Source organism: Anthonomus grandis, chromosome 7, assembly GCF_022605725.1.
Source record: "Anthonomus grandis grandis chromosome 7, icAntGran1.3, whole genome shotgun sequence".
Taxonomy (NCBI): Eukaryota; Metazoa; Arthropoda; class Insecta; order Coleoptera; family Curculionidae; genus Anthonomus; species Anthonomus grandis.
Genome location: NC_065552.1, coordinates 16,937,215 through 16,964,910, shown reverse-complemented (window position 1 = coordinate 16,964,910; position 27,696 = coordinate 16,937,215). Strand labels below are relative to the sequence as shown.

Here is a 27,696-nt window from a genome sequence, read left to right as displayed (position 1 = left end):
CAGTTTTGTGGTTTATCTTGAAAACAATTCAATGATAGACAGCGTGAGTCAGGTAAATATATTATACACTGAGATTAAAAATATTCTTGAAATAAGAGTGTGTTGCTGAGTTTATTTGAATTGGGTTCAATTTGACAGCAAGTGTCAATGTTTCTCTTGAAAACCTTATGTTATATTTATAATTTATTTAATAGTGTTTTTATTCTAAGGGTTCGAGAGTTATCCCAAGTTGTATTTGAATTTCACTTTTTCTTAAAAGATCATCTAATAATTATCGCCTAAATCTTAAATTTTATTGGACTACTGTAATTTCTCTACCATATTTTACTACCACGTGAATAAGCAGTTATGCACCTCTTGCCAAACAGTAATATTTATCGGGAATAATACAATAATTTTTTAAGGTAATATCAAAATCCTACAGTCTCCCTCTACCTATATATTAAACATTTAGTTTATTTAAATTTTCGACATTTGTCGAACAGAGTGGAGTCCATCATCGGGGAATACTAAAACGAAATAGTTCTGAACAAAAAAACAAAAGACAAACAGACACAGAAAAAAAAACATAAAATTAATATAAGGCACACTTACAATGGTTTAAAATTGTATAAACATATTAACAATGGAAGGAGTTTGTCAAATATTCAAGTAAAACCATAACTGAATAAAAGACTTAAATAAATCCTTAAATACAGTAAATATTTTTTTTACTATTTTTGAATACTTCAGTTGAGCTAAAATAATTAAGACCAAATTTTCAAAAAATAAAAACTTAAATCTGAGTTACTTTAAACAATTCATGCACGATCAATAAATCTTCAACTATCTTAATTAACTGGAATAAGTATAATTCATTCTTTATAAAACTAGGTCTGAGGTACTAATCTAATACTCAATTACATAGTTTTAAATTTGCTTTTGTAAGCCTATATTTTTTCAAATCAAATTAGATCAGAAATAACCTACCTAAAAAATAATACCTAATTGATATTATTACGATTTTTAAAACTTCTTTTTTAAAACTAATTAAACGAACGGCACTGCTCCGTGAAGGCGAAATGTATCTAAAAGAATAATTGAAACAAAATAGCTTGTATTATCAGGTTAAATTAAATAATTATTTATAACAACATGTTTAGTGAAAATTCTATAATAAATGTAGAACGCCTCTCTATTTAGTGAAAAAAAAAAATTATATATGAACCATTTCAAGATACCACATTTCCCTACAACATTTCCTTTTAGTAGTTTAGTTTGGTATGTTCTTACGTAAATATCATTTTTCAAAAAATTATTTTCGCATATCTATTATTTTTTAGTGTGTGTTTTTAAGCGTGTTCCCCATCAAAAAAATATTCACATTTCCACAGGTTTGAATCCACTCAAACGGTATTTGATTTAGAACCTGAGATTTAAAGAAATTTACATTATTGTTTTTGTTTCTTTTTATTATGAAGTCCTTTATTAACAACGCTTATTTTGATTTGTTGCCAGCATCTGTATATACAAGTATTATGCAAGAGAAGCAGCTTTTAACCACCCTACTAAAGAAAATAAATTAATGTTTCATTATTCAAAATGTCCACAAAAAAATTAAATAATCTTTTGAATATTAAAAGAGTGTTTGAAAGGTAACTGATCATCAAGTTTTAAAACTTAACCTAAGAAATTTAGTTCGGTTAGACGGCATCGAGGGCCAACTTCTGTCATAATTGTCATTAGATTATCGATTTTCTTTCGGACCTTGCCATCACCCACCTTCGCAGCATCATCGATCGTCGCCATTGGTTATTCCTTTTTATTTGGGCGTCCATTGGGTGTGTTCTTTTGTTTTTTTCTCAACAAAAAATAGTTAAAAATGTAGCTTAAAGTCATTAAAGTGTAATTTCATCATATAGGTAGAAGCTTTTTTGTTGTTTTATTGTGTGGTTTCAGATCCCTAGGATGGGGTAAGTGCAATTTTTTTTATCAAATAGTTTTCGCCATGTTGTAGGTCACCTAAAATTGTTGTTTACCATTTTAAAACTGCCCTAATAATGTCATCACCAGGAAAATTAATTTTTAAATGCAAGGCACCTACTTGTTCTAATACATACTATTGTCCTATTGAAGATTCATACAAAAATAAAATTTTCTTTAAATTTCCTGAAAGTGACATTATTAGGAGGTCCGAATGGTTTAAAATACTTGGTTTAAGCCCAACCTCAACAAGGTGTTATTTATGTCAAGACCATTTTGATGATATTTCATTTACTAGTACTATACACACTTGTGTGCTCTCCCAATTGCTGGCCCAAGTATTATTCAAAATGGCCCAGTACTGGTTGAGGCACAAGTACCTTGGGAAGATACATTAACTTTATTACCTGCTGTCATAATCCAGCAAAATATAATGTTCAGAATGAACATAATTATGCTAGGCCAATGGTCATTCAACCTATATTGTATATAGTAGTTTTTTTTAACATAGTTTTTTTAAACTTTTTTTACTAGGTCTGACGAAAGGTATCATCAGTGCTTTGCTGCTAGGAAGTACCAAAAGCATAATAAGTGAAACAACTTCCATTCTACCAGGTCACTACTCAAGGAGGTACCTCACCTCGATAAGATGGGAGTAACATCCAGGGATTATCTTTGAATATTTAAGAAAAAGGACCGATGACATCTAGAATTTAGGGTATACATCAGTGTCAACTAATTTTTAATATCATACTCTCCATAAAAATTAATTTATTTACAGGGTTAGTTTTTATATATTACCACGCCCCTATCATTTTCGGGTACCTTCTGTACAAAAAACTAGGTAGTAAACGTAAAATTTTTAGGGCATATTTTTGAGAAATATAGTTCTTATGTCTATAAATAATTAATTTATAAATTTGATAAATTGTAATTTTTGTATCATATCCTCAAAATGTAAAATGTAAAAAGCAAAATACATACCATGGACAGTGTTGTGCTAAAGCAGCAATACTTTACAATTGACTTAAATTCTACCCCTACCCTTGTTAATTTGTTGATAACAGTGAAATTAACATTGTTAGTATCGAGCATTTAATTCTCAAAATAGGACTAAATATATTATACTTAATCTCTAAAATATTGTCTTACGTAATTGACCCATTAAATCTTTTTTGATAGCGTATTGGGCTGTAAAATCTCATTCACATTCTCTAAAAATCAATGAAAAAGTGCAATTAACAATTTATTTTTTTTAAGGGCCTAAATGCATTAACTTAACAGCTTAAAAGCAAATTTGATGAATTTAATGTCAAAACACTAAGGTATTCAATTAAAAAATGTATAAAATAAACTTAAATTACAAACATTATCACTCTTAGCCTCTTCAAAAATTAAATTAATACACTTGCACTATTTCATAATTTTTTAGAGTTTGTGATCGAGATTCACAGCCTTTACGCTGTTAAAAATTGATTTAATGGGTCAATAATTTTAAATTTCGCGCCATTCTAAAATTTTGAATAGCCTGCCTTTCATTTCTATGACGGATCGGTATTACAGTAGACTATTTTACCGACTGTGACAAATGTCAATTATTTTAGTTCGGTTAGACCGCAACCGTACGCTGCAATCGAGTTTAGGGTAAAGATAATGCCTACTTGTCACTATGGGATTGAATCAATAACACCTCTATAAAAGGACAAAGTAGTGTTGTAAAAATCCGGATTAACTCAATATCCGGACAGCATTGATTCGGATGAATTGAAAATTCGGTTTTTTCATCCGGATTAATTCATCCGCTCGATGTCTCGCCCGTTCGGCAAATTATGCCTTGTTTCGGGCTCGATGCTCGACCGGTCCGATAAACGTTTTTTATAGCTGTTTTTCGAATATAAGGTATGCATTATGCAACCCATTAGACATTTCGTTTTTACGCATTTCTACATGATGTTAAAACTAAAATAGCTAATTTTGTATGTATTCAATTATGTATGTATTTTAAACGATGTAAAATATCACTACATAAATGCTTTGTTTACAAAAAACTTCTGAGGTCAGGCGACCCTTAAAAAGTTTGGGCGTTCTTATATTGTCTCTTATGTTACTAAATGAGTACAATAAGGATAGATAAAGCAATAGGTTTACACAAGGCGACGCGACGATATTGCCGGGTTATTTGTCCGGACGATTTAGATATCCGGATTGATTCGGAATAATTTGATATTCGGATTGAACGGACGATTAATCCGGACTCTTCGCATCACTAGGACAAAGCGCTCAAAAAAAATTTGCTCGTGACGTCACGCGTTTGGACCATGCACTTCGGGTTGATTTTCAGGTGAATTCCGCTGTTGACGCTGCCGTTGTTCGTCCACGGAAGGCTGCCGTAAACGCTGCCAGAGTTTGCAGATTGCCGTGAACGTTAGGATGCTCTTTTACTATCTTAAAATAATTAAATCTACCTATATCTTTAACTGCTTTTACTTTACAATTTAGTTAAAAAGAGTGCATCCTTATTTCTCTTTTTATAATTTAAACTTCCATTTTTTCAAATTTTATCTAATACCTTGTTACTTGCCAATAGGAGTTCTTTCTATATAAATCTGACAACGACGCACCTACTAGTTGTGCCACCTGATGAAACGAGAGGTTAGCCGTTAGGTTGTTTATATTTATGTTCTGTGGTTGCCGGTATTTCTGCGAGATCCGCAGTAAACATTGGCTCATTTTTGTGTTTTTTTCTAAAATGGAACTGTTTATTTCCGCGAAACGTGTATGTTATGCGCGTTAACGGCGCCGCGGTTTTATTTGTTTATATCAGACTTTAATACTTTAGTTCGTGTTTAATTTAATGTTTTTCTTCGAGTTCGGCTTGTAGTTAATACCAGAGTGTAAATATGCCTTAAAAGTGTTGTGTTTCGGGTTGTAAAGGAAACTATAAAAACGGACCTAAAGTGATAAAGATGATCATGCAAAAGCCCTTGAATTAAGCAAAATTGACTTTGGTGAGCATGAGAAACAAAATAATTTTGACAGTTTTGAAGAGTTTACAGAAAAATTTTCTGCTTTTAAACTACCAAAAGATTGGTTTACTGCTCACAGTGAGTCTCAAGACAGCAAAGAGCTAACAATTTTTAAACTTGAATACACACCTGGTCCATGCATTAATTGGGCAATTGTTTTTAATTTTAATTTAAATGTTGAAACTTTTTTATATAGCAAGCCAGTTTGTGTTTTAACATGAAAAATTTAAAACTCCATATACTTCTCATAGTTTAGATGATTTATATGCAATACTTGAAGCAATAGACCTTACTATTATTACACTGCCTTTGGAGGAAAATGTTACCAATAATGACAACCCCGACTGTGACTTAAATCCAAATACTGCTACCGAGACTGTATTACATGTATTACATTTTGATGGATGCACGAGTCATAATGCAACAGATGTTTTAAAGATAATTATTAAAAGTATATCCAATACATTTTTAAAAAATTATTGCACTAAGAATAATGATCAACTAAAAAAAAACAATTAAAAAAAGAAAACTGGATACCCTAACGAAGTAGGCTATATAATATACCAACCACTAACACTACTAATTAAAATATAATAGTTCTTTATCAAGTTTATTTTAACTTTAAATATTCTACTTAAAAAAACATATAAAATATATATTTGAATCTAAAGACTATGTAGGTAGTATCCTAGGTAATTAATTTAGTTATTTATCCAATTGATTTACTTTAAATAATTCTAATTAATATGACATTCCTGATGACAGTTTTTTTGAAAATTTCTTAATTATGACAAGGTGTGGAATAGTTCAATATATGCATTTATGTGTATATAATAACATTTTTTAATACTGGATGATATAAAAAAATTATTATAAATACCTAAATACATATGTTGAATTTTGGGGCAGATGTAGGGGAGTTGGGAGTCTGCATTTAATAGGTATTAAACCATAATATTTAACCTGACATTCAACCAGAACTAAAACATACCTTTGAATGTTTCCTGAACTCTATTTTATTCCTAGCATTTTTTAAAATAAGCCAAATATTGAGATATTAGCATATGAAATCCCTTGGTTTTTAAAAATCGGTGGCCCACATCGATGACGTCACGCGCCAAGCACTAAGGCCTTGTCTTTGAGTGGGTGTTGATTGAACCCTCTCATACTTTTAATTACTCTATGGCAAAGCAGGCAGGCAGGCGGATAGTGACTGTCGGCACACGCCTTTGGAGAAATTGTCGGGTTCACTACTTGGACCGACGCGACGGTGTCGCCATCCCGTTGTTGGAAACCTTTGAAGGTACATTTTCGTCCATAAGGTTGTGCATCTTCTGAAATATTTAATTAACTGTACTAATCCGTTTCTTTCCTTCTTCACAACGTACTAATCATTATGTTAATCGCGCCATATAATGTGTTCTTTATGAACCTTCTGTTTTGCTCTTGCTTTCACAAAAAAAATTTAGTAATGCACCATCAGATATCATGGTACTTTTAGAACTTTTCCCATAGATGTCACCTACCTTTGAGTTAAGTAGGATTTTTAGGATACTATTCGGTCCTTCTCAACAACAGAATGTAAATAAATAAAAATAAGAGTTATAAAATAAAAAAAATAATAAATAGAGGGTTTTTTAACATGGAATCAAACCCTGGGGCGTATATCTGATACCAATATTTAGGCTTTGTAAGTGTGCCTTATATCAATTTTAATTTTTTTTGTGTGTCTGTCTTTGTTTTTTTATTCAGAACTATTTCTTTTTAGTATCCTAATGATGGACACCACTGTGTCCGAAACATGTCAGGAGTCTTAAAGAACCTAATGTTTAATAAATAATTGGAGGGAGACTGCATGATTTTTATATTTTTATCTTAATCTACGACTCCACTGCAAGTATGGACTATTTCTTTACTAATAATTTTTTAGAACATAGTTACGTTCCAAGAAAACATATACTTAGTGAACATAGTTATGTTATACTGAAATATTTTCCTAAATATTCACATGTTTTTGGATTTAACATAATAAATTACATTTAATAGAAAAACTATTTTAAAGTACTTAACAGCTAAGTAATATATAAGTTAAGAGACCGTTATTGACGAATTGCCGTTATTTCAATTATTTATATATTCATTGCAGTTGATATAGAAACTATTATAGATGATATTATTAACAGGTTTAAAAAAAAATAGGCAAGTAGGTATATTTAAAACTACTGTATCCACTTAATTGTTTTGATTATCCGGTCATATTTTAATAATTAATTTAGAAATTACCTGGGTAGTTTATTTAATCGATAATATTTTACTTCAATAAATTCAATTTATAGACTTACTTTTTTTTTCAGATTTTATTGACTTTGTCAGTCTTTATTATTCTTGGACATGCGGCTAAGCAACCTCAGGAACGAGCAAGACGAGGCTCCATATCGAGCTCATATTCTTTAACAGATGCTACTTTGAATTTACCTACAGCAGGGTCATCTTTATATTCTTTAGGCATTGATTCATTTTTACCATTTCCTGAAGGTAACCATTTTTACAATTAAAATAAAGATACTAATGCTAGTAGGATATTTGAGAATAAAAATGTGAAATAAGTATAATACCGTCACGGGAGCAATTTCTTATTCAAAATAAAGGATTTTTTATTATTTAAATATTAAATTAAAATTATGAAATTCAGGAGATATCGCGGTATATTGCACAAAAATAATGTTTTAATTGTTGTAAAGACGAGAGCCCCAGAATAATTATGTTCTATGAATTAATACGTACGCAATAACTTAAAAGACTTATACGTTTGATAGAAGTATAGTGAATCTAAGTGAAATAAAGCGTAGTAGAAAGTCATAGCTTGTTCTAAATATCCTTAAAACCTTGGATGGAAACAAAAGGATGGAAACAAAAGTATGAAATCTATTTAACCTTATTTGGTATGATCTTACAAATTTTAAACAATCTCCTAACCGGTTATTTAAGTGAAGAGATGTGTCGCATTGCTGTTTGCTATCTACGCTACTTTCTACTGTCACATATTAGCTTTAGCCTTTTATAAAAAAGAAGTATAAAAACATTAAAACTATTCCTGGGTCCTAAGTTAAAAAGATATAATACGTTGCACGTAATCAAATTTTTTAAGAAGACCGAAAATTATGATTTCCTATATAAGTTTCTTGCTATTTATGTTATTTGGTTTTTCGGTGAAAACCTCTATAGATTATAATATAGTCAATAAAATTACGAAAAACTATGAACGCTGCTAGAAAAGTGATAAAAACTAGGGACTCTTACTTGTCATCTAAAATCATAAAATGAAGTAAAATAAGTATTGCATATATTACAATACCTGTCCCATTTGATCGAAATATTATATGTTGTAAATTAAATTAAAGCTTCGATTTAAGATAATTCACTAATTTGAAAATAAAAGAACTTTGCCCATCAGTGATTGACTCAGTTCACCAACCTATATGTCACAGATATTGAGCTCCTTATGCAATAATTTAGTATAACCTGTATTTAAAAAAAAATAACGCTTATTTATCTCTAGGTCAACTACCTGTATCAAAATTAAATATAGCACCTGTGGCTTTATCGAATTCTATTGAAAAGCCTGTACAAGAAGCTTCCGATCCCATGCCACAACAACCTACAGGTAATAAATTTAAAAACATTAAATTAGTTTCTATTTATCGAAGAGCAAATATAATTTTTGTTCTATAGTTCTTTTTTTCAGCTCTTTAAGAAAACTAAACACATACGTTTTATTACCATTGTCGGTTTGTTTAAGTTAGTTTTAAATATAATATGTATATATTTCTTTCATTGATATTGTTTTGAAAACTTAAAAGTTATACTGCCCTGCAAAGTATGAACTTATTAACTCTATTATACTTTGCAGTAATCTATAAATATTTGTTAAATTTTAAAAAAATATTTAATATAAATTTTTTGCTTTTAAAGGTTAAAAAATTTGATTTTTGTAAAATATGTTTTCAGAATATAGTAAAATTGACCAAAAAAAATTAACCACTGGTAAAAGACTCCATTTGTCAGTCATTCATCAATTTGATGTTATATGTAAAAAAATATATAAAAAAAAATATAAGAAGTTTAGATAAATAATTATTTTCTTATAATTTTTTACATAGTTTAAGATTTTTGATACTTGATACTGCCAATAAAAAAAATACTGAAACACTAATAATTAGTACCTAAAAAAAATAAATATACTGCTATTTGCATTTTTAAGTGTTTGAACTTGTAGTATGTAAGATGTTGCATATCAAACATCAATATAAAACGTTAATCTTTAAATGAAAATAAATATATACATAAACAAAAAAGGTTTTAAGTTCAATCCAAGATAATACTACTACTACTACCCGTAGTAGTATTATCTTTGGTTCAATTCCGGCAACCTTTTTCTGAATTATTACAATTGCTACAATAGTAGTTGCATATTTTCAAAAGAGACTTATTTAATTTAGTTAATTTTATTTAATTATAGTAACAATTTTGATATTTTTTTTTAAATTGGTATTTGAGGTACGTTGAAGATATTCGTAATTAAAAATATAAGTATACATACCCAGGCTCTTCAGATTAGGTAAAAAAAAATGATTATGATTGACCTAAACCATGTTCATACTTTTGCAATAAGTTGCAACTAAAGATAATTGATTGAAGGCTCTAGTGATACATTATTTATTAAGTGCTAAATATGATGTCCAGCATACCTACATAATGACTATGTTTTTGCTTTATATCTGGATCATACGACAAAATTAATCTCTTTACGCTAAATGAAATTCTTACAAACAACTGTCTAGATTTTCGAATTTTAGGAACTGCTGTTATTCCTTTCTTACCTCCTCCAGCTGTACCAGTCAATGCAGCGGCTGCTAATGTACCTTCTAATAATGGAGCAGTATTTTTAGGATCTGGAGCTTTGGGAGTTGTACATTTAGGAAACGGTAATAATACATAATTTACACTTTTGTGCCTATACTAATATATATGTAGTTATTGATAATAAAAATACGTACCTAGCTATATAAAGTTGCTCTTCCACTAATCGATTTAAAATTATTTTTAATAAGGTAATACAAACAAGTTTTAAAAATTAAAAATGCAATGTAAAAATTTAGACTATTTAATTTAATATAAGGTAGTTGGTATAGCATGATATTCAAAAGAATATCTATTTTCTATTATAATTGTAATAAAAGCACTACAAAGAGAATTCTAAAGATAATATTTTTTTTTAAAAGATATGCAAGAATCAGATCTAATCTAGATAATAGGAATAATAAGGAAGAAAAACTAGTTCTATTTTAATTAAAAGAAATAATATGCAGTGCTTGCATTTAAAAATCACCCTTAATAAATTCTTAAAAAAACAGGTCAAACTAGATACAGGGAGACGTTTAATTTTATATTTGAGAAGTTCTTTCACTTAGCTCCTCACCTCCAGCTAACCTCACTTTGAAATGTCAAATGAGAACCCCCATCGTGTGACATATAAGCACCAATAAAATGTCTCTTTAAAAAAAATTAAATCAGTTTACGTACCAGCAAATAGTAACCAAAAATGTCTGGGAATAATTAATATTTTATCGCCTCCAACTTTCGTATTTGAAATCGTTTTCCTAAGTGTGATACATTATTTTAAAGGGCATAAAATCTGCTGTCTAATTAAACCGATTGATATATCAGCAAATAGTAAGCAAAAATGTGTGGTAATAAAAGACATTTTATCAACTTAAAAATTTTGTAGGTCAAATGGTTGCCTCATAGTGTCACTTATTATTTTAAATGCAAACAGTTTATCATCTTACTTCGCCAAAAAAATTGATGCAAGTTAGAAAAAGCCCTTTTTTTTGGAGGAAAATTTACGTGGACAAATTTATTTAGACTCCCTCGAAAATACAATATATCCTCCAATCGTCGAATTTTCGGAAAACCAAGTGGTTAAAAATCGTATTTTAATACTAAACGAAAATAATTAATAAAGTATTTCCAATAAGATGGAGCTCATATGCTCTTTGACAGTTCGAGAATGGCTTAATAAACAGTTTCCAGGAATGTGGATTGGCGGGCGTAGTGCAATTAAATGACCCGTACCATCGCCAGGGTAAACACCACAAGATTTTTTTCTTTGGGGGTATTTAAAAGGCAAAGTCTATAAAACTGAAATGACATCGATAAAATATTCATTATTACTAGATATTTTAGCTCATTATTCGCTATTACATCAACCGATTTAATTTTTCTTTGGCACTGTTACAAAGACATTTTAATACTGCGTACTGCGTGTATGATATGTCACACTATGGGGGTTCCTATTTGACATATCAAAGTGAGGTTAGCTGGATGTGAGAATGGTTCGTTGTGAAATGAATGCATTAAATATCTATAAAAGCTATTCTCTATTATATTATGCAATAAATTATATACGCGTAGAACCATATTATTAAAAACATACTAGAATAAATTAATCAAAATAAATTTATAAAAAGACATATATTAAAAAAGATGTATATAATATTGATGTGGTACAAAAGACCTGTGTTTTACTTGACCCCACATTCAATTAATATAGCGTAAAGCATAAATAAAAATGTGAGTCACAAATCACAAAAATAAATACAGTCTGCTGCTCAACTGTCAAAAAAATTTAACTTAGTAGGGTTATAATTAATATAAACAGGTGTGTTAAAAATAAATGGTTTATTCAGTTTAGTTAAATAGTTTACTTAAAGAATGTATTTTATAAAGTGCTTAAAATGTATGCCAGTACAAGATAATAATAAAGCCTATTATGAAATTCCTAACGAACTAGCAAGAGATTTTCCGCTTATAGCTTTACATTTTGCAGCAATTCGATTACCTAAATCATTAATATTTTCAAGTGGGGCCTTATAAACTTTTTAAATACCCTTATGGTCCGCAGGCTTAAAGAAAAATAGTATACATATAGTTTGGGTATTTTGTTTTGAAATTAGAAATACTGTATATTTTACAAATTAGTAATATATTTATAAAAAAAAAGTTAAATAGGAAAAATGAATGCATTTAATATAACTACTATTTTAGGCGCTTTTGCACTTGGTTCAGGCGGAATAGGCTACTCAGACCAACGACAGCAACCAAGGCCCAATGGAAGATCACCCTTGTATCCTCCTCTAGCTGCAAGTCCTAATCTTGTACCAGCAGCTACTCCTAGTCAACAGCCAGCACCAATTCCTAGAGCAGATTTATCTGGACAGCTAAGTCCCAATGGATATGGTTTTCAACAACCTTTGTTTTCACCTAGCATTTCGCAACCACAAGTTGCTTGGGGTAATTTTCATATGATATTATATTTATATAAAATGAATTTATACACTTATTAGGAAATATTATTTGAACTAAATAGTTATTATTTCATTTGTACAAATCTGAAAAAATTCCAAAATTAGTAATAACCTCTACAAAGTCTATACAAATGTTTAGTACCTATAAATTATTTCTTTAAAGTAATAAAATAAGGATAAAGTAAGTTTTAAAAAAATAGCACCAACTTTATTTTCCTTGATACTAATGTTTGTGCTAAAACTATATTATATTTCGAGAGAAAACAAATACTTTATAATTTAATAGCGACAATGCTTAATGAAAATATTATGAAATAAGAAACGAAAGATTTGCCTTTAGTAATTATTAGATCTTTATCATTCATTTGTTAACATTAAAAAATATTAAGATAAATGTCTTTTAAAGCCTTATTAATGTATATCTCTCAAATATATGTAGAATAATCTGAAGCATCATCACAAAAATCACACTTTCAACAAGCTTTACACAAAAATTCACCATCTAATAAATTTATATCTTGTTTCACACACTAATGAACTTAATGGAATTATTAATTAATTTAAAAAAATATTAATAAAAAAAAATTACTGAAATACTTCAAAGTCAAAATAGTGCGTAATACGTGCTATAAAAGCTATGAACTATTAAAGAATAAGAAATTATTATAGATAGCAATCTCCGTTGAGACCATCACATCAAATATATTGTTCAAAAGGTTTGTATCACGCCAAAATTTAAAGATTTGAAATACTTCTTGTGAATTAATCAATTAAAAATATTAATTATATTTTTCACTGATACAGGCGCATTTGATCTTTGGAATAATTAGTTGGGAAAAGGTGTAAGTTGAACAAGTTAAATATCTAGAAATAATTAAAAAATGGATACTTAAAGTGATATTTAATAAATGTATGCTTTTTCTTTTGAATAAGTTATAAGTTATATAGTGGTGTTATGTATATTAGACAGCTTTTTTGTTATAGAATGGTTTTAAGATCATTTAGGAAACCCCAAGAAAGTTTAGTTTCTAGTAAAACAAACTATAGTCTGAGATCTATAAACAAAGTAATAGCTTCAAAATTTAAAAAAAAAATGCGTGCAGAGAAGCTATAAATACCTAACTCAAGAATATATAATAAAATGTACAATATGATATTAAATGTTGTACAATTGTTATTAGTTTTAAGAAAAAAGTGTCAGATTGGTTAATAGAGGTACATTCGCGTGAATATTTAAATACTTTGGTAATCAAAAGTAAAGTAACTGCGGAATTATAAATTTAATTAGATTTTTTTTTAAATATTGAAGTCATAAAGGAAAAAATTGGATGAGAGTGTCATACAAAAAGCAAAGCACCCTTTGCTTTTTCGATTGTACTAACTTATGAAAATTTATTAATAATTGATATGAATCTTTAGTGAATTTTGGACAAGACTTGAATTCACGAAATCCCAACTGTTTAAATATTTTGATTCATATCGTAAAACATTTTATATTTTCGAAAATAATAAATCTATAGAACAACGTAGATATAAAAAAAGAGATTTTTATACTTTTTTACTTTTAGATCAAAATGGATATGAACGGTTAGCACAATCAGGATTCGGTTCACCATCCAACAGAATTCGACCATTGAAAACAAGGATGAACTACGCGACTGCCACTCAGAATGAATTAAGAGTAGAAGCTGGCCATATTAGTCAGTTACCACAACCAGGGTTTGGAACTCCTATTCCTAGGTTACCTGCCCAAAGTGTGACTTATTTATAAATACTGATCATATAAACAATAACATTTTTATATATATTATTATATTTTCTAAAGTAAACCCTAAGTAAAATATTTATATTTTGTATTTAAAATACTTACATAAAATCAGTTCTAACTTACATATTTTTTATAATCTTTTATGTTTATATCAAAAACCAAAACCGAATAATATATTTTATCTTACACTAATGACAGGTTAAATATTTTAATTTTATCTGGTTAATTTAAACTTCTTTAGCTCAATTTTAATTCACATTATGTTATTCTGAGTTTTGTAATAAATTAATACGTGATAAAATCGGCTAATTATTTTTTTAATATTAATTGTTCATAAAGTGGGCGATTTAAAATTCTTATACAACAAATCTTAATTTAGTTGAATTATTATAAATGAATGTTTCTTATTTTATGCTAAATTTTGAAACCTGATGAGGGCTGTATTATTACTGATGTTTCACATGTGTAAAATAGTTCCAAGTCATAAAAGTAAGTTAGTCCAGTTTGTGAATTTTATAAAAAAAATATTCTTTTTATTTTTTTTTTACTTTGTATAGAGATCAATAACTACTTAAAATAATTCCTAATTCGATGAAATTTTGAATTTAGATTATGCTTAGCTGTGCTTGCCTTTGATACCCTTTTAAGCTTAGTTTAGGTTATATGAAATAGTAAATGTAAATATTATGTAATTATTATATTATAAATAACTGTAATATTATTACCAATGGCCGAAGGTGAACTAATTCTTTTCTAATCATTTTTAAATTTAGAATATTTGCTATATTGTTCAATGCAGGCAAAGCGTTTTCGCCCTTTACATCATCTTCAGTACTAATTAAAAGTAACATGGAAATGAATAACTTTGTCAAGGGACTACAGGAAAATATATTTCTTTGAGTTAGAGCCATAACAAAGTTGCTACACTCTATACAATATTTTCAATACTTTTAAAAACATAAAATTAATGGGTTGAAGACGTGTTCTCCAAAAGCAGACGATGATGGCCTGTTAGAATGTTCCTTAATGCGAGTTTTTAAAGCTTTATATGTGCGGCCAATATAGATGCAATCACTTGAACTACAAGACTAATAAATGTTTCGCTCTTAGAGAGAGTTTTAATCCTACCTATGCTTTTTACAAGCGGAGATTGGGTCTTAAGTACTTCTATGTAAAAATTATTATCTCATGATCTGCTTGATCTATCAGTTGAACTGCACGTACTCATTAAGCAAATTTCTACAAAAGATCTTAATAAAGTTAATTTCTCTGAATGTGCATTGGACTATAAGGTATTGAAAAAGCTTAAAACTTAAAATTGCTAGCAACAATCTATCATACATCTTCTACCATAAAAAAATATAATAACCTTTTTGGACGAAATAATGCTTCATCCTATCCTAATTCTAGTAATCCTTCTATACCTCGCCTATTTGGCCTTTATAACATTAACACAGTTAAATGTTGGTTTCACCAACACTCCTGATAATTTTTTATCTGATTTCGTTCTTACAGTTCCAAAACAATTTTCTAACCTTACCCCTAGATATGGCATTAAGAATTCTATTGACGGTTAACAGAGTCAAAAAAGTTCACCTCAAACTCTTTTTTATTCTCCTTCGGCGTAACTAACCTTTACTAAGTAAGAAACTATTGAGATAAGCAGGAACGTGATTGAACATGACCTGTGTTATCTACAATCGATGAGCTAAAATTCTATTTTCTCAAGATTTCTTCTCTACAATATAAGTTAATTCAAGGTATGCCAGCCTCCTGACGGTCTAGCCATAGGAAGGAATTTATCACCTATGCTGGCGGATGTGTTAATGGATTTTTTGGAAAATAATCACATAATAAATGGTAACAACTCAAAGATTTTACATTGGTTTAGTTTTGTGGATTATTGCTCTAATTTTTTTAAATGCAAACGAAACAATTGAGAGAAGATGCTGCTACTATCCTGCAAAGAATTTCCCAAAAGAACAAGAAGTGTGTAAGGCATTTGGAGATGCGTTATGGCCAGTCACACCTGAAATATGTCTTCCACACGCAGCTGAAACACTGGGACTAAAAATCAGGGGTATCCTTGAAAGGCAAATCGTGCCTATAAATGTCGGATTTTGGAAGTACTAAAGGAAATCCATGCGGGTATATCAGGACGATACCTTGGAGTAACAAGTACCCTAAAAAAAGTCAGGGAAAGATTTTACTGGGTCAATATCAAGGCAGACATAAGGGACTGGTGCAGAACATGCGTTGGATGTGCAGTAAGTAATGGAACGCAAGGAAAGCAGAAGGTTTTGATGCGTTAGTACAACAGACAGAGATTCTCTTTGAAAGGATTGCTATTGATGTTGCTGGTTTGTTTCCCGAATCAGAAGCAGGGAATAAGTATATCGTGGTGGTGATCGACTGCTTCAGCAAATGTGTTGAGTCGTACCTGCTACCAAACCACGAAACCTCTACTATCGCCGATGACTTAATAAAAGAATGAATCTACCAACTTGGTTTACGTTTGGAGCTACATTTAGATCAAGGACGAAATTTTGAATTCAGTTTATTTCAGAACCTCCGTGAGACACTTGCAACCAAGAAGACAAGAACTACTGCATTACACCCGCAGTCATTATCGTCCATGGCATGGTGGAATAAATAAAAAGGACCGTTAATAGATTTGATCAAAGTAGTCTCAAGCCACAAAAGACGCGCGGATAGGTTTCTTCATTTCTTTCTGCTAGTTTATCGATCGGCCATCCATGAAAGCACTGGCGAATCTCCCGCTCGAATAGTGATGAGAAGAGAACGGAATATTAAGGAAAAAGTCCATTCTGAAGTGGAGTCAATGTAATATTGAAATGTTAGTAGGGGAAGACTTTTCTCCACAAATAAAATGCTAATCCTCTAATTTCAGGAGTGATACATTTCGGCAAGTGTTCTTGACATCATCAAACTCTAAACTATATTACAAACAGTTCAAAAACATATACGGACATTTTTTTTCTCTTGACAGGTGACATAAAAAATAGAGATAGAATTATGAAATTGTAGAATACTTACTAAGTTACTTAACACATACACTAATTCTAAACATGTGCTTATGTCTTTGGTCACATTGTCCATGAGTAATAAACAACTAGATCAAAACTTTTATTTAATGCACTAATTATCAAATATTCATAATATCATTTTTGATTATGACATTTCATGCCTATTTACAATAAATACTTATTTTGGAATAGTATGACGTAGACTTTATTTATGGAATAGTAATATAGCAGTTGAAATAGATTTTGATGGGTTTTTTTAAATTAGTAGATAATATATAGAGTTTTATTTTATTTTTTTTAAATAACTGTTTAGAGAATCTTGAAATGCTACATCCAGAATTTCAAGCTTTTATGATAGCAGACAGACTTTACGGAGTTTGAGGTCCGATAACTATTTGAAGAGGACTAAATATATTTCATTTTTAGTTATTTAACTTATTTAATATAACAACGAATTTCTCAACATAAAAAATATGAAAATTATTAGCCCTTTGTTAAACTAGTTTATTTTTTTATCTGAATTATCTCATCTTTTACATATATTTTTCAGTTATTATCATTTTTAGAAAGAGAAAAATATAATTGTTCTGTTAAACATTTTCAATAATACGACTTAATCAACAAAAATATCTATTATTTATTTATATATTTACATACGACTTAACCTACCGACTAGACAACAACAATCACGAAAAAAATACTTTAGTCCCATCCATGATGTCCTTCAATAATTTGATGACTATGATGATGGTCAAAGTAATCGTGATCATCATGGCTAAAGCCTTGACTAATATGGTGACCCAAGTCATGACTTACATGATTACCAACAAGATGATCATGATGAACATCTACTTGTGTATGAATATGTACTGGCTCAACATGTGCATGAATTGCAACAGGAACCTTTTTCTTTACTATAATTGGATGTGGGATAGCTATAGGTACTTTTTTGATAATGTGATAAGGTACTGGCACAGGTTGTTCAACTTTAACTGGATGTGGGACATTAATGTGAACCGGCACCTTTACTGGTATTGGAATGGGCTGATCAACTTTGACGGGAACATCTTTATAGACTTTCACTGGATATGGTCTTGGCACTCGAACTTCATAAGGACGATCTACTGGAATATCTACTGGGGTTGGCACCTTAAGAAATAAAATAATGGCTAAAATTTATTTAAAAAATACGATAAATATATATATTTACCTTAACTGGAATGCGCCTTTCTACTGGTACTTGATAGGGCTGTGGAACTGGTATACCAATCTTATGCAAGACAGATATGTGGCGTTGAACAGCATGTCCTAAATGGTAATGATTAACATTGGCGTGTAGGTCAGGACCTCCAAGTGGACCAGGAGCTGGGGCATTTACACCACCTCCCAATGGACTTCCAATCACTCCCCCAAAACCTGTTTCTAAAGCTGGACCAATTCCCAATCCTTTATCAGCGCCAAAAGCCGCCCCATCAAAAGGGCCAGCATTCAAAGCACTTCCTGATGGCAAATCTGCTCCTTCAAATGATGTTGTGACGCCGCCCGCAGTTTTAAAAGAAGTTGAGCCTAAAATGTAACATAGGCTTTAAATTTCATGTTAAAGAATTAACTTAATAAACTAAGTAAAGGCTTATTAACCTGCAATAGCACTAGAAGTTGCAAATCCTCCACCAGTTGATAGTCCACCTTCAAGGGGTAACGAAGACACTGGAGGAATGTCCAAGTGTCCGTCGCCAACTGCTATGTCTCCAGATGCCAAATGGTTTTCACGAAGAATCCCACGTTTTATTTTTTTACTGGTTTCCGCCCACGAAGTGGACAGACATAGGAGAAGAACAAACGCCTGTTTTTAGAAGGTGATTAATTTTTAGCAGATTATCAGTTTTGTTATAGATAAAAAAAGTTTATATAAGTTATGTTATAAAAAAATAAATAATAATCTTAAAAATGTAATCATTTATGTACTGTAACCTAAGTAAGACTTTTAAATGTAGCCTTGATAATAGCGGAAAAATACCCTTGCTAGTTTTAATGAATGAAACAAAAGAGGAAAATGTTTCTCTTTTTTATTTATTATTGTAAAGGTTATATTATCGATATAACAAAGTAATATTAAAATAAATATTGACCGTGAAATAAATTAAGTGTTTTATTATGTTGGACAAGTATTTTCGAACAGCCGATTGATAAGTTAAGCTGTTCTCAGCGATATTTTATAGCTGGGTATTATTTAAAACTATTTAAAGGTTTACTCTTTTCATTAATTCATTTATTCTACCGCCGAAAAAAATTTAAATTTAATTTTAAATAAATGTTATTTTCTAACAGACTCTGTAACCCTCGCAGTTTTTTTTTCTTTCAACAATGCAACTTAGTTTTGTTGTGTTGATCAGGTAAATAAGTATGTTTATAAAAAGTTATTGCTCTTATAAATATATAAGGTCTTCAGGAGTGCTAAAAGTTTTTAGCTTGGAATGAGCTCACTTTTACGAGAAAAAAATTATTTTATTCAGATTAAACTTTCTGCAAAGTTGATTTAGATGTTTGCTTTAACATTAAGTCAGCATTTGTGAATCGGGTGGAAATAGTGTGTAATAACGTCAATATGGTGTTAGTTCTTATAGTAAGTAACTGTCGTAGATTTATAAATTTAGAAGAGTTCAAAACTTTGTACTTTTTTTTCTACGTTTTAAACATATTCCAGTTGTGCTCTTTGCTCTCGCTACTTTTGTGCTCTAAAGTCTATGTTGTAATATATAAAAACCCAAATAAAATGTCACACATTTGTGACTTATATGTTCACGGAATCAAATCTATGATTCTTGTTATTTAAGAATTCAAGCAATAACCCAAGAACAGTTTCTTCAAAAAAATATAAAATAATGACTCTTCCTTCTTTATTAAAAAGTATGTGTCTTTATTAAAAAGTAATTCCAGTAAGCCCATCTCACAACTACGTACAATTCATAGAATGGGAATCATAATCTTCCAATAGTTAATTACTATACTTATATTTTGACCATGTGCAACTTTTATTATATTGGATAAAGATGTATAGTACTATTTTTTGTATGTTTTGTATTGTCTTTGTTTAAAAATTTACTGTTGTATAGGTTGACTGGTATTTCTTAATTAATAATGGGTCTACCAATAGAAGTGATAGAAGTTTAGTGGGCCATGTACGCAAAATGGTATGTGTCAAAACGCGGATCAAGCCTCAGTTGTGTTAAGTATACTTTGACATTTCATCATGAATCGTTTAAGTCAAAAGCAACGTATAGCTATCGTGAAAAGGTATTACGAAAATGCGCAATCGGTTAGAGCCTGTTATCGTGCTCTTAGACAAGATTTTGGCCATCGTGGACGGCCTTCTAAGCTTGCAATAAGGCGCACAATTAATAAGTTTGAACGGGAGTACACTCTTCTGGATAATAAGCCACCAACGCGACAAAAAAGTGCAAGGACCGCTGAAAATATCGCCGCTGCAAGAGAGTGGTCATTTTGCGCCGTTCTCAGCAATTAAGCATTTCACCAATGTCTCTGTGGCGCATTTTGAAGAAAGACTTAGGCCTACATCCATATAAGATGGTTCTAACTCAAGAATTGAAGCCTGCTGACCATGGTTTGCGAAGAACGTTTACCGACTGGGCCCTGTTGCAGTTGAAACAAAATGCCGATTTTGGGAAACAAATCATCTTTTCAGATGAAGCCCATTTTTGTCTTAGTGGCGTTGTCAATACGCAAAATTGCCGCTTCTGGTGTCAGAACATTCCCCAAAAAACAGTGCAGGTGTCACTACACCCGTTAAAAGTGACTGTGTGGTGTGGCTTGCATGTCGGTGGAATATCGGTCCATACGTTTTTGAGGATGCAAGGGGGCGTACTGTGACAGTCAACGGAGAGCGCTACCGCGACATGATAACAAACTTCCTTTGGCCTGCAATTGATGGTGGAGACTTCGAAAAGAATTGGTTTCAACAGGACGGAGCAACATCACACACCGCCCGAGCCACAATTAATTTATTAAGAGATCGTTTTGAAGATCGAATAATTTCGCGACATGGCAATATCAACTGGCCACCAAGGTCCTGTGATCTTACTCCCCTGGACTTTTTTCTTTGGGGATATGTGAAGTCGAAGGTGTATTCTAATAATCCTCAAACCATCAATGAGTTGAAAGTTAACTAGGGTTATTCGCGAAATTCAGCCCAACTTGTTAGAAAAATTGATTGGAAATTGGGTTCATCGTCTAAACGTCTGCCGCCGTAGCTGAGGCGGGCATCTTAATGATATTTTGTTTAAAACATAATGTTACATAATAAACTACAACATGAAATATCAATCATAGAAATTAACCAATTCGTTTTTATTTTTTAGCAATTTAAACTTATATCATTCTTATTGGTAGACCCTATATATTTCAGGAAATTTTTATGGTTAAAATTTATATTAGTTTAGCAGTAAATTAATTCATTTTGAGTACATATAAGATAGGATTTTTTCTTCTTATATATGCAAGTTCATTAATTTTTGCTAACGTTAAATACTTTTAAAATGTGAATAGGATTTTAAGGATATCATAAATTAATTGTAATTTTTTCCCTAGAATATTGTTAAACTGTGAAGCTTGTACTGCTTAAAATGAATTTACTAAATAAACCTATTTCTTATAATAATAATAATCCATAGTCCTTCATTATTTTAATAAGCTTAACAAAACTGCATTTGTGCTCTGGAATGGTCGTTTTAATACTTCTTAGAGTAATAAAATAATATTAAAGAATTTCAAATAAGAACTTCATTTAGAACTAATTTTTCCTCTACCGAACATAAACAACTAAAACCTATTGGCAAACAATGCTGCATTAAGTACTTTTTAAATGGGATTTTAATATTTTTAAAATTAATTATAAACAAGCATACACTTATTCTGTTCGTTAATTAACATAATATATAATTAATGTTATACTTACTATGGTCTTCATGTTACCCAAACAAAAATTATTGAATCTATCAAAATACTAGGAAGACTGATAAAAATTCTCGAGTTTTATGTTTTTATACTAAAATACTTCTTGGGTGGGATTTTTTCTAAAATAATTTCAAAACGCTACTTTCACTATTTAAATTACTGCATAAAAATACCATATTTTTTGAGCCTAGAGGCTTAGATTAACTAATAAATTATTCATTTGAAATTAATTAAGAATGAGTATCATATTTGGATGCTATCAGCTCGTTTGCTAAGTTTTATTGCAGTGATTATGTTAATAGTTATGCTTTCTGTTTTTAATACTTTTCTACTTTTTAGCTCATAGGTTCTCATGTTAAGTAAAGTTACGCAGTTCTATTAATATGTTACAGCTGTTATAAATTAATCTGTTTGATATTTCATTGATACTTAAATTTTTGATAGTGTAAAATAAAAGATATCTTTTTTGATAAAAGATATTATACAGACAGAGAGAAATAAACTTTGCGGTTAACTCACTCCTAGAAGAGATAGTATAGTATCTCTAAAAGCTAATTAGTATAAGTTAATTTTACTTAAATCAATAGTTTTATAATAATTCCCAAAAATTATTCAACATATATTTTAAAAAAATTTAAAGGGAAAAATATATATAATAATTTGCGAAGATTTTTCGGTGACGCTTGCAGAGAAGTAAGTCAAAAACAACTCTTTTCCCTTGCTGCATCCTATATCTTGAGTTCAGCTTATCTAAAAAAACATTTGGTATCATTGGTACTTTAGTGAAATATATATGTAAACTTCGTTGCAATATAAAAAAATTTCATATTGCACAACTCAGTAAGGTTCTCTGCTTCTGTTTGTCATGCATACAATCCTTATTTTTTTGTTCAATTTTAGATATTGCCATTTTTAGATAACGAGAGCCATAGGTATACCTTGCGGTTCCAGGAGTATAGTTCAGTGGCAGCAGTCGAGTTGAATCGCAAAATGTCATTCTTTATTAGGCTTTAGTCTCGACTGAACGCAACTCCACTTATTACTTATCGGCTTATTGCCCCGATGGCCGGTAAAGGGAATAGTATATTGTATACCTAGTAGGAAAAGCTTAACATTCCCGGGCGATCGTAAAAATTGCCAGTCGAGGCGCAAGCCGAGACTGGCCATACGGAGTCCGGGAATGTGGCTTTTCCTACGAGGTCTACATACTATTTTTCCGAAAATCGGGAATCATTAAAATTACGGTAAATTATTACTAATCATGTTAAAAATTTTAAATCAATATTATTATTTTTCCCTTAAATAAAAGAAGTCATGAAACATTGTTTTATAACTACGGAAACGAAGTACATAATTTTAAATTGTCAAACTTGACGAGTGAAAAGTTTATTTGTGGCGTCTTTCCAAAGTGTTGATTTTTTAACGTTTTAAAAAGCCAAAGTAACGTGTAAAATGATGAGTGATGATGACTGTTCCATTTCTGAAACCCTCCCAGAACTCACGGAGGCAGTGAATGCTGCATCATTGGAATTGTTACCAATAAAATCTAGAAATAAGTATAACTATGCATACAACCGCTTCATGGACTACCGTACGAATAAAAATGTAACTTCTTTCTCGCAAAATGTTGTAATGGCATACTTCTTGGAGCTTGGTTCCAAGATGAATTCTTCAACTTTATGGGCCAAATGTTCAATGCTGAAGGCAACCCTTGCAATTAGACATGATGTGGATATATCTGAATATTCAAAACTTCGGGCATTCCTGAAACAACAAGCACATGCCTATAAGCCAAAAAAATCCAAGATTTTAACTAAAGAAGAAATAAACAAATTTATTCAGGAAGCTCCAGATAAGGAATATTTAATGATTAAGGTAACTTACAAAACTTCAAATTATATTTGGATTCTTTACATGCTTATTTATTGTTGTAGGTAGCTGTAATATTTGGAATTTCCGGAGCTTGCAGAATGGACGAGCTGGTTAAAATGACTGTACAAGATATACAAGACCTACTATCTAAACTTTTAGTTACCATACCGGATTCAAAAACCAATACATCAAGATCATTTATAGTAATAGTTATTGTCATACAAATAAAATTATTAGTTTGGAAAATATTCAACAAAACAATGCTATTAGTTCCCAAGTTCTTCCAGTTTTCAATACTTGTACTAATTGTCAAATAACAGTAAATATAACAAATAATAAGTAATAATTTTAAAATATAATGTTAACCTTGTTTGTGCTGAAAGTTTTAAAAATAAAATTGTTTAGGAAAAAGCCTGTTCGCATTTATGTTCTAAAGTTTACTGTATGGAAATAACATTTCCTTACAGTACAGAAATGAATATTTCCTTACTGTTATTTTCGGTTGCCAGGCAACAATCAAGTTGGAGGAAATATTGACTTTTTCTTTCAAATATGTTGTCAAAAATGTTATTATTTCTTTTTTTCGATCGATTTTCGGAAAAATAGTTTTTTTTTGTGCTAATTCTCTTTATATTTTTTGTAATTTCAGAAATATAAAAAGGAAATGTATGGGAAAGAACAAGTATTAATAACAACCAGTTTTAGTCGAGTGAAATACCTGTAGGCTGTGACATGTAAGTTTCTTCAGAATTCAAATTTCCTGCGCATAATTGGATTCCAATTTGGCGCTGAATTCGACGACGCTTTCGTTTTAAATCTGATTGGTTTAATGGGTTGTCAATAGACTTATGGCTTATAATGACAAAATTAGTTCAAATTAACGCACCTTTAGAAGAGGGCCAGAGAATTTCTTCCCATTAACACGGCATCCCGAAATTCTCTATATTTGTGTTTTTGTTAGCCTTCGATTTCTGGCTAGTAACCTATGTTTTTGTTCGATGCTAGTAACTAGTAAATCGTACGAGAACTGAAAATTTCCTATAGCTCGAATATTGGGTCAACTTATAACCGAAAAAAAACATGTTCAGTTTTAATATTTATTTATTTAATAAAAATAAAAGTGCACTAAATCTAACGCTAAATATCTCTATATTATATCTTAGGATTATTTACATAATATCACATAATGGCCGCATTTTTTTTGTCAACAATAACATAAAAGAAATAAAAGGAAAGCATTATGATATATACGTACTTAAGAGTAACAATTTTTACCAACTCTTCTTATTCCAACCAGAGGCTTTCCATCCAGAGCCAAGATCATACCCATATCCTAATGAAAGTCCACTATAGTCTCCAGTAGAGTAGCTACCTAAAGAGTAACCTCGAGAAGAGTAGCTTCCAGAAAATCCTCCTGTATAACCTCCTAGCGAGCCTTTAAAAGATGAACCACTATCGCCAATATAAACAGGTATGGGTTTTCTTACAATTACAGGAGTATGAACAGGGACGGCTACAGGCTTAGGTACCTCGACAGGTACTGGATGTGGTACAGTTACTTTTACAGGTACTGGTACTGCTACTTTAATAGGAACTTTCACAGGATAAGGTATCGGCCTATCTATATGGACTGGGTATGGTTTTTCAACTGGAACAGGTACTGGTCTTGGTACTTCAACTGCATAGGGACGATCTACTGGAACCGGAACTGGGTACGGCTGAGGTATAGGCACGCCCACTCTGTTGGTGATTGTTATAGTACGTTGTACTTGTGCCCCCAAATTAATATTTCCTGTTCTCAAACTAACTCCAACTCCACCAGATCCTAAGCTAATATCATTGGATCCAAGGCTAATGCCGCTAGATCCTAGGCCAGTTCCGATAGATCCGAAGCCAATTTCATTACCTCCATGTCCTATGATGCCATTTTTAAGACCGGAAGAGAATGAACCTAAACCTAAGCCAGATGAATAGCTGCTTGTGTAACTATCTCCATAACTACTTCCTCGCAATTCTCCGCTGTTGAATCCGAGTGATTCACCAAAGACACCACGCTTAGTGGTCTTCTTTTCGGAGAATTTGGTGTCACCTGCGAAAACGCAGTTGATCGCTACGGTAACCAGAATTATCTAAAAATAGAAAATTTTTAAGAAATCTAAGCGTTGTAGAAAACTTAAACAAAAATATCTTTTAGAGCGGTTAAATTATGAAAGACTTATTGCCTGCTTTAAATTTTACAATGCTTTCTAAAAGAGAATCCGAATATTTTTGAATATATTCCAAAAAAAACTAAAATTCTAAGAACAGTTATTAAAAGCATTATTGTAATCTACTGTAGCGGATATAAGGAAAAAAAGATGATTTTCGCCAAAAGAGACGTCATATAAAATTAACCACCATTATAACGTTAAAAAATTGTAATTTATTTTGTTTAAGTACTTACTTTATCTCCAAAGTTTTTAAAATTTTCAAACGGTATCTTAGTTTATTAAATTATGCAACTTTGCATAAATTTAATCAACTTATTATATTTTATGGTTTACGAGATCTCAATAGTAAACCCAGTTACAATTACAATCCCAGTCACCCTCGAGTTTTTGATACCCTGTATATCAAAATGATTCATGATATCGTCTATTATAGGTAAGAATTGGTAAATTTCAATAACTTAATTCAAACATAATGTACACAGGCTCTAAAATTTTTCGTAAGATTCTTTTAACACAAGTAAACTATTTATTTTATATTAACTATTTTTAACTAGAAAGATTAACCCTTTTTAACAGATTTTAAGAGAAATTTAATAAATGCATCAATAATTTTTATAATTATTAAAATATATGATATATTGATCGTTTAAGTTCGCGATAAATGTATTATTTTTGAAGATAAATGATAGAAAAACTTATTGTTATAAAACTTAAAACTTATATATTGTTGTTCAAACAATAATATAAAATTTGAAAATTTGAATAGTTTTACCTTATATACACATATAGTAAAATTGTACTTACACTGATTTTCATTGTGAATAATACAAGAGTACTGCTGCGATCTTCCAAAAGAAATCTGTGTATATATACGATACATCAAAGATGAAGAAACAGAGGAGGTGGTCATTTTTTAGCAGGTGCTCCAGTTACAGGGTTAAAGGATGAACAACTTTCGTGGTTTAATATATTATACATGTTGATGTAACGTGTAACGTCAAAGAATACATCATATGGAGAGCATAACTTTAAACTAGACTGTTCGCATCGTAGGTGTAATTGAAGATTTAATTTTATACAGGATATTATAATTATATGTATCTATTATTTTATTGTTATAACTTTTTAATTGATCAAAATAAGTAAAATCATTTGATTCAGTCGCCCGTCAAAAGTATGGTAACAAAATAATTACAAATTACATTATATTTTTATATATAAAATACTTACACACTAATACTAATGATCTACAAATTCATTTATAAAAAAATCCTTCTAGATTTATAATTCATCCTAGCAACCATAAAATCATTTAGTAATGCATTTAAAACAATGATGCTTATGAACTCTAAAGCTATTTCAAAGAGAGTAGAATTGTGTAGATAATTTGTACTTATTATCTGAAATTGACTAATGATTTGTTGTTAATGAATTGAAGTTTGTATAAAATAATGCAATATTATGTCTCACTAA

At 30.4% G+C, this 27,696-nt stretch overlaps 3 protein-coding genes across 4 annotated transcripts in view; 2 read left to right on the top strand and 1 right to left on the bottom strand.

Moving 5' to 3' along the window:
• The window catches only part of LOC126738179 (uncharacterized), a 56,730-nt gene extending 41,498 nt beyond the window's left edge, over window positions 1–15,232 (top strand). For both annotated transcript variants that reach the window (XM_050443382.1, XM_050443381.1), the window contains exons 2-6: window positions 7,343–7,523; window positions 8,548–8,652; window positions 9,845–9,973; window positions 12,096–12,341; window positions 13,924–15,232. In XM_050443382.1, coding sequence (XP_050299339.1) covers window positions 7,343–7,523; window positions 8,548–8,652; window positions 9,845–9,973; window positions 12,096–12,341; window positions 13,924–14,126 — 864 coding nt within the window. In that variant the 3' untranslated portion in view covers window positions 14,127–15,232. The remainder of the gene's footprint in view (window positions 1–7,342; window positions 7,524–8,547; window positions 8,653–9,844; window positions 9,974–12,095; window positions 12,342–13,923) is intronic.
• Window positions 15,233–17,787: 2,555 nt separating this feature from the next.
• On the bottom strand, window positions 17,788–27,322 carry LOC126738767 (uncharacterized). The gene is made up of 6 exons (XM_050444201.1): window positions 27,028–27,322; window positions 25,289–26,142; window positions 23,737–23,905; window positions 18,809–19,013; window positions 18,381–18,736; window positions 17,788–18,319 (listed from the first exon to the last, which is right to left on the bottom strand). Exons 1-6 carry the CDS (start codon window positions 27,037–27,039, stop codon window positions 17,873–17,875), a joined length of 2,043 nt encoding a protein of 680 aa, XP_050300158.1. The 5' UTR covers window positions 27,040–27,322; the 3' UTR covers window positions 17,788–17,872.
• LOC126738188 (uncharacterized) lies at window positions 23,469–24,425 on the top strand. The gene is made up of 2 exons (XM_050443401.1): window positions 23,469–24,016; window positions 24,076–24,425. Exons 1-2 carry the CDS (start codon window positions 23,594–23,596, stop codon window positions 24,328–24,330), a joined length of 678 nt encoding a protein of 225 aa, XP_050299358.1. The 5' UTR covers window positions 23,469–23,593; the 3' UTR covers window positions 24,331–24,425.
• Window positions 27,323–27,696: the final 374 nt, after the last annotated feature.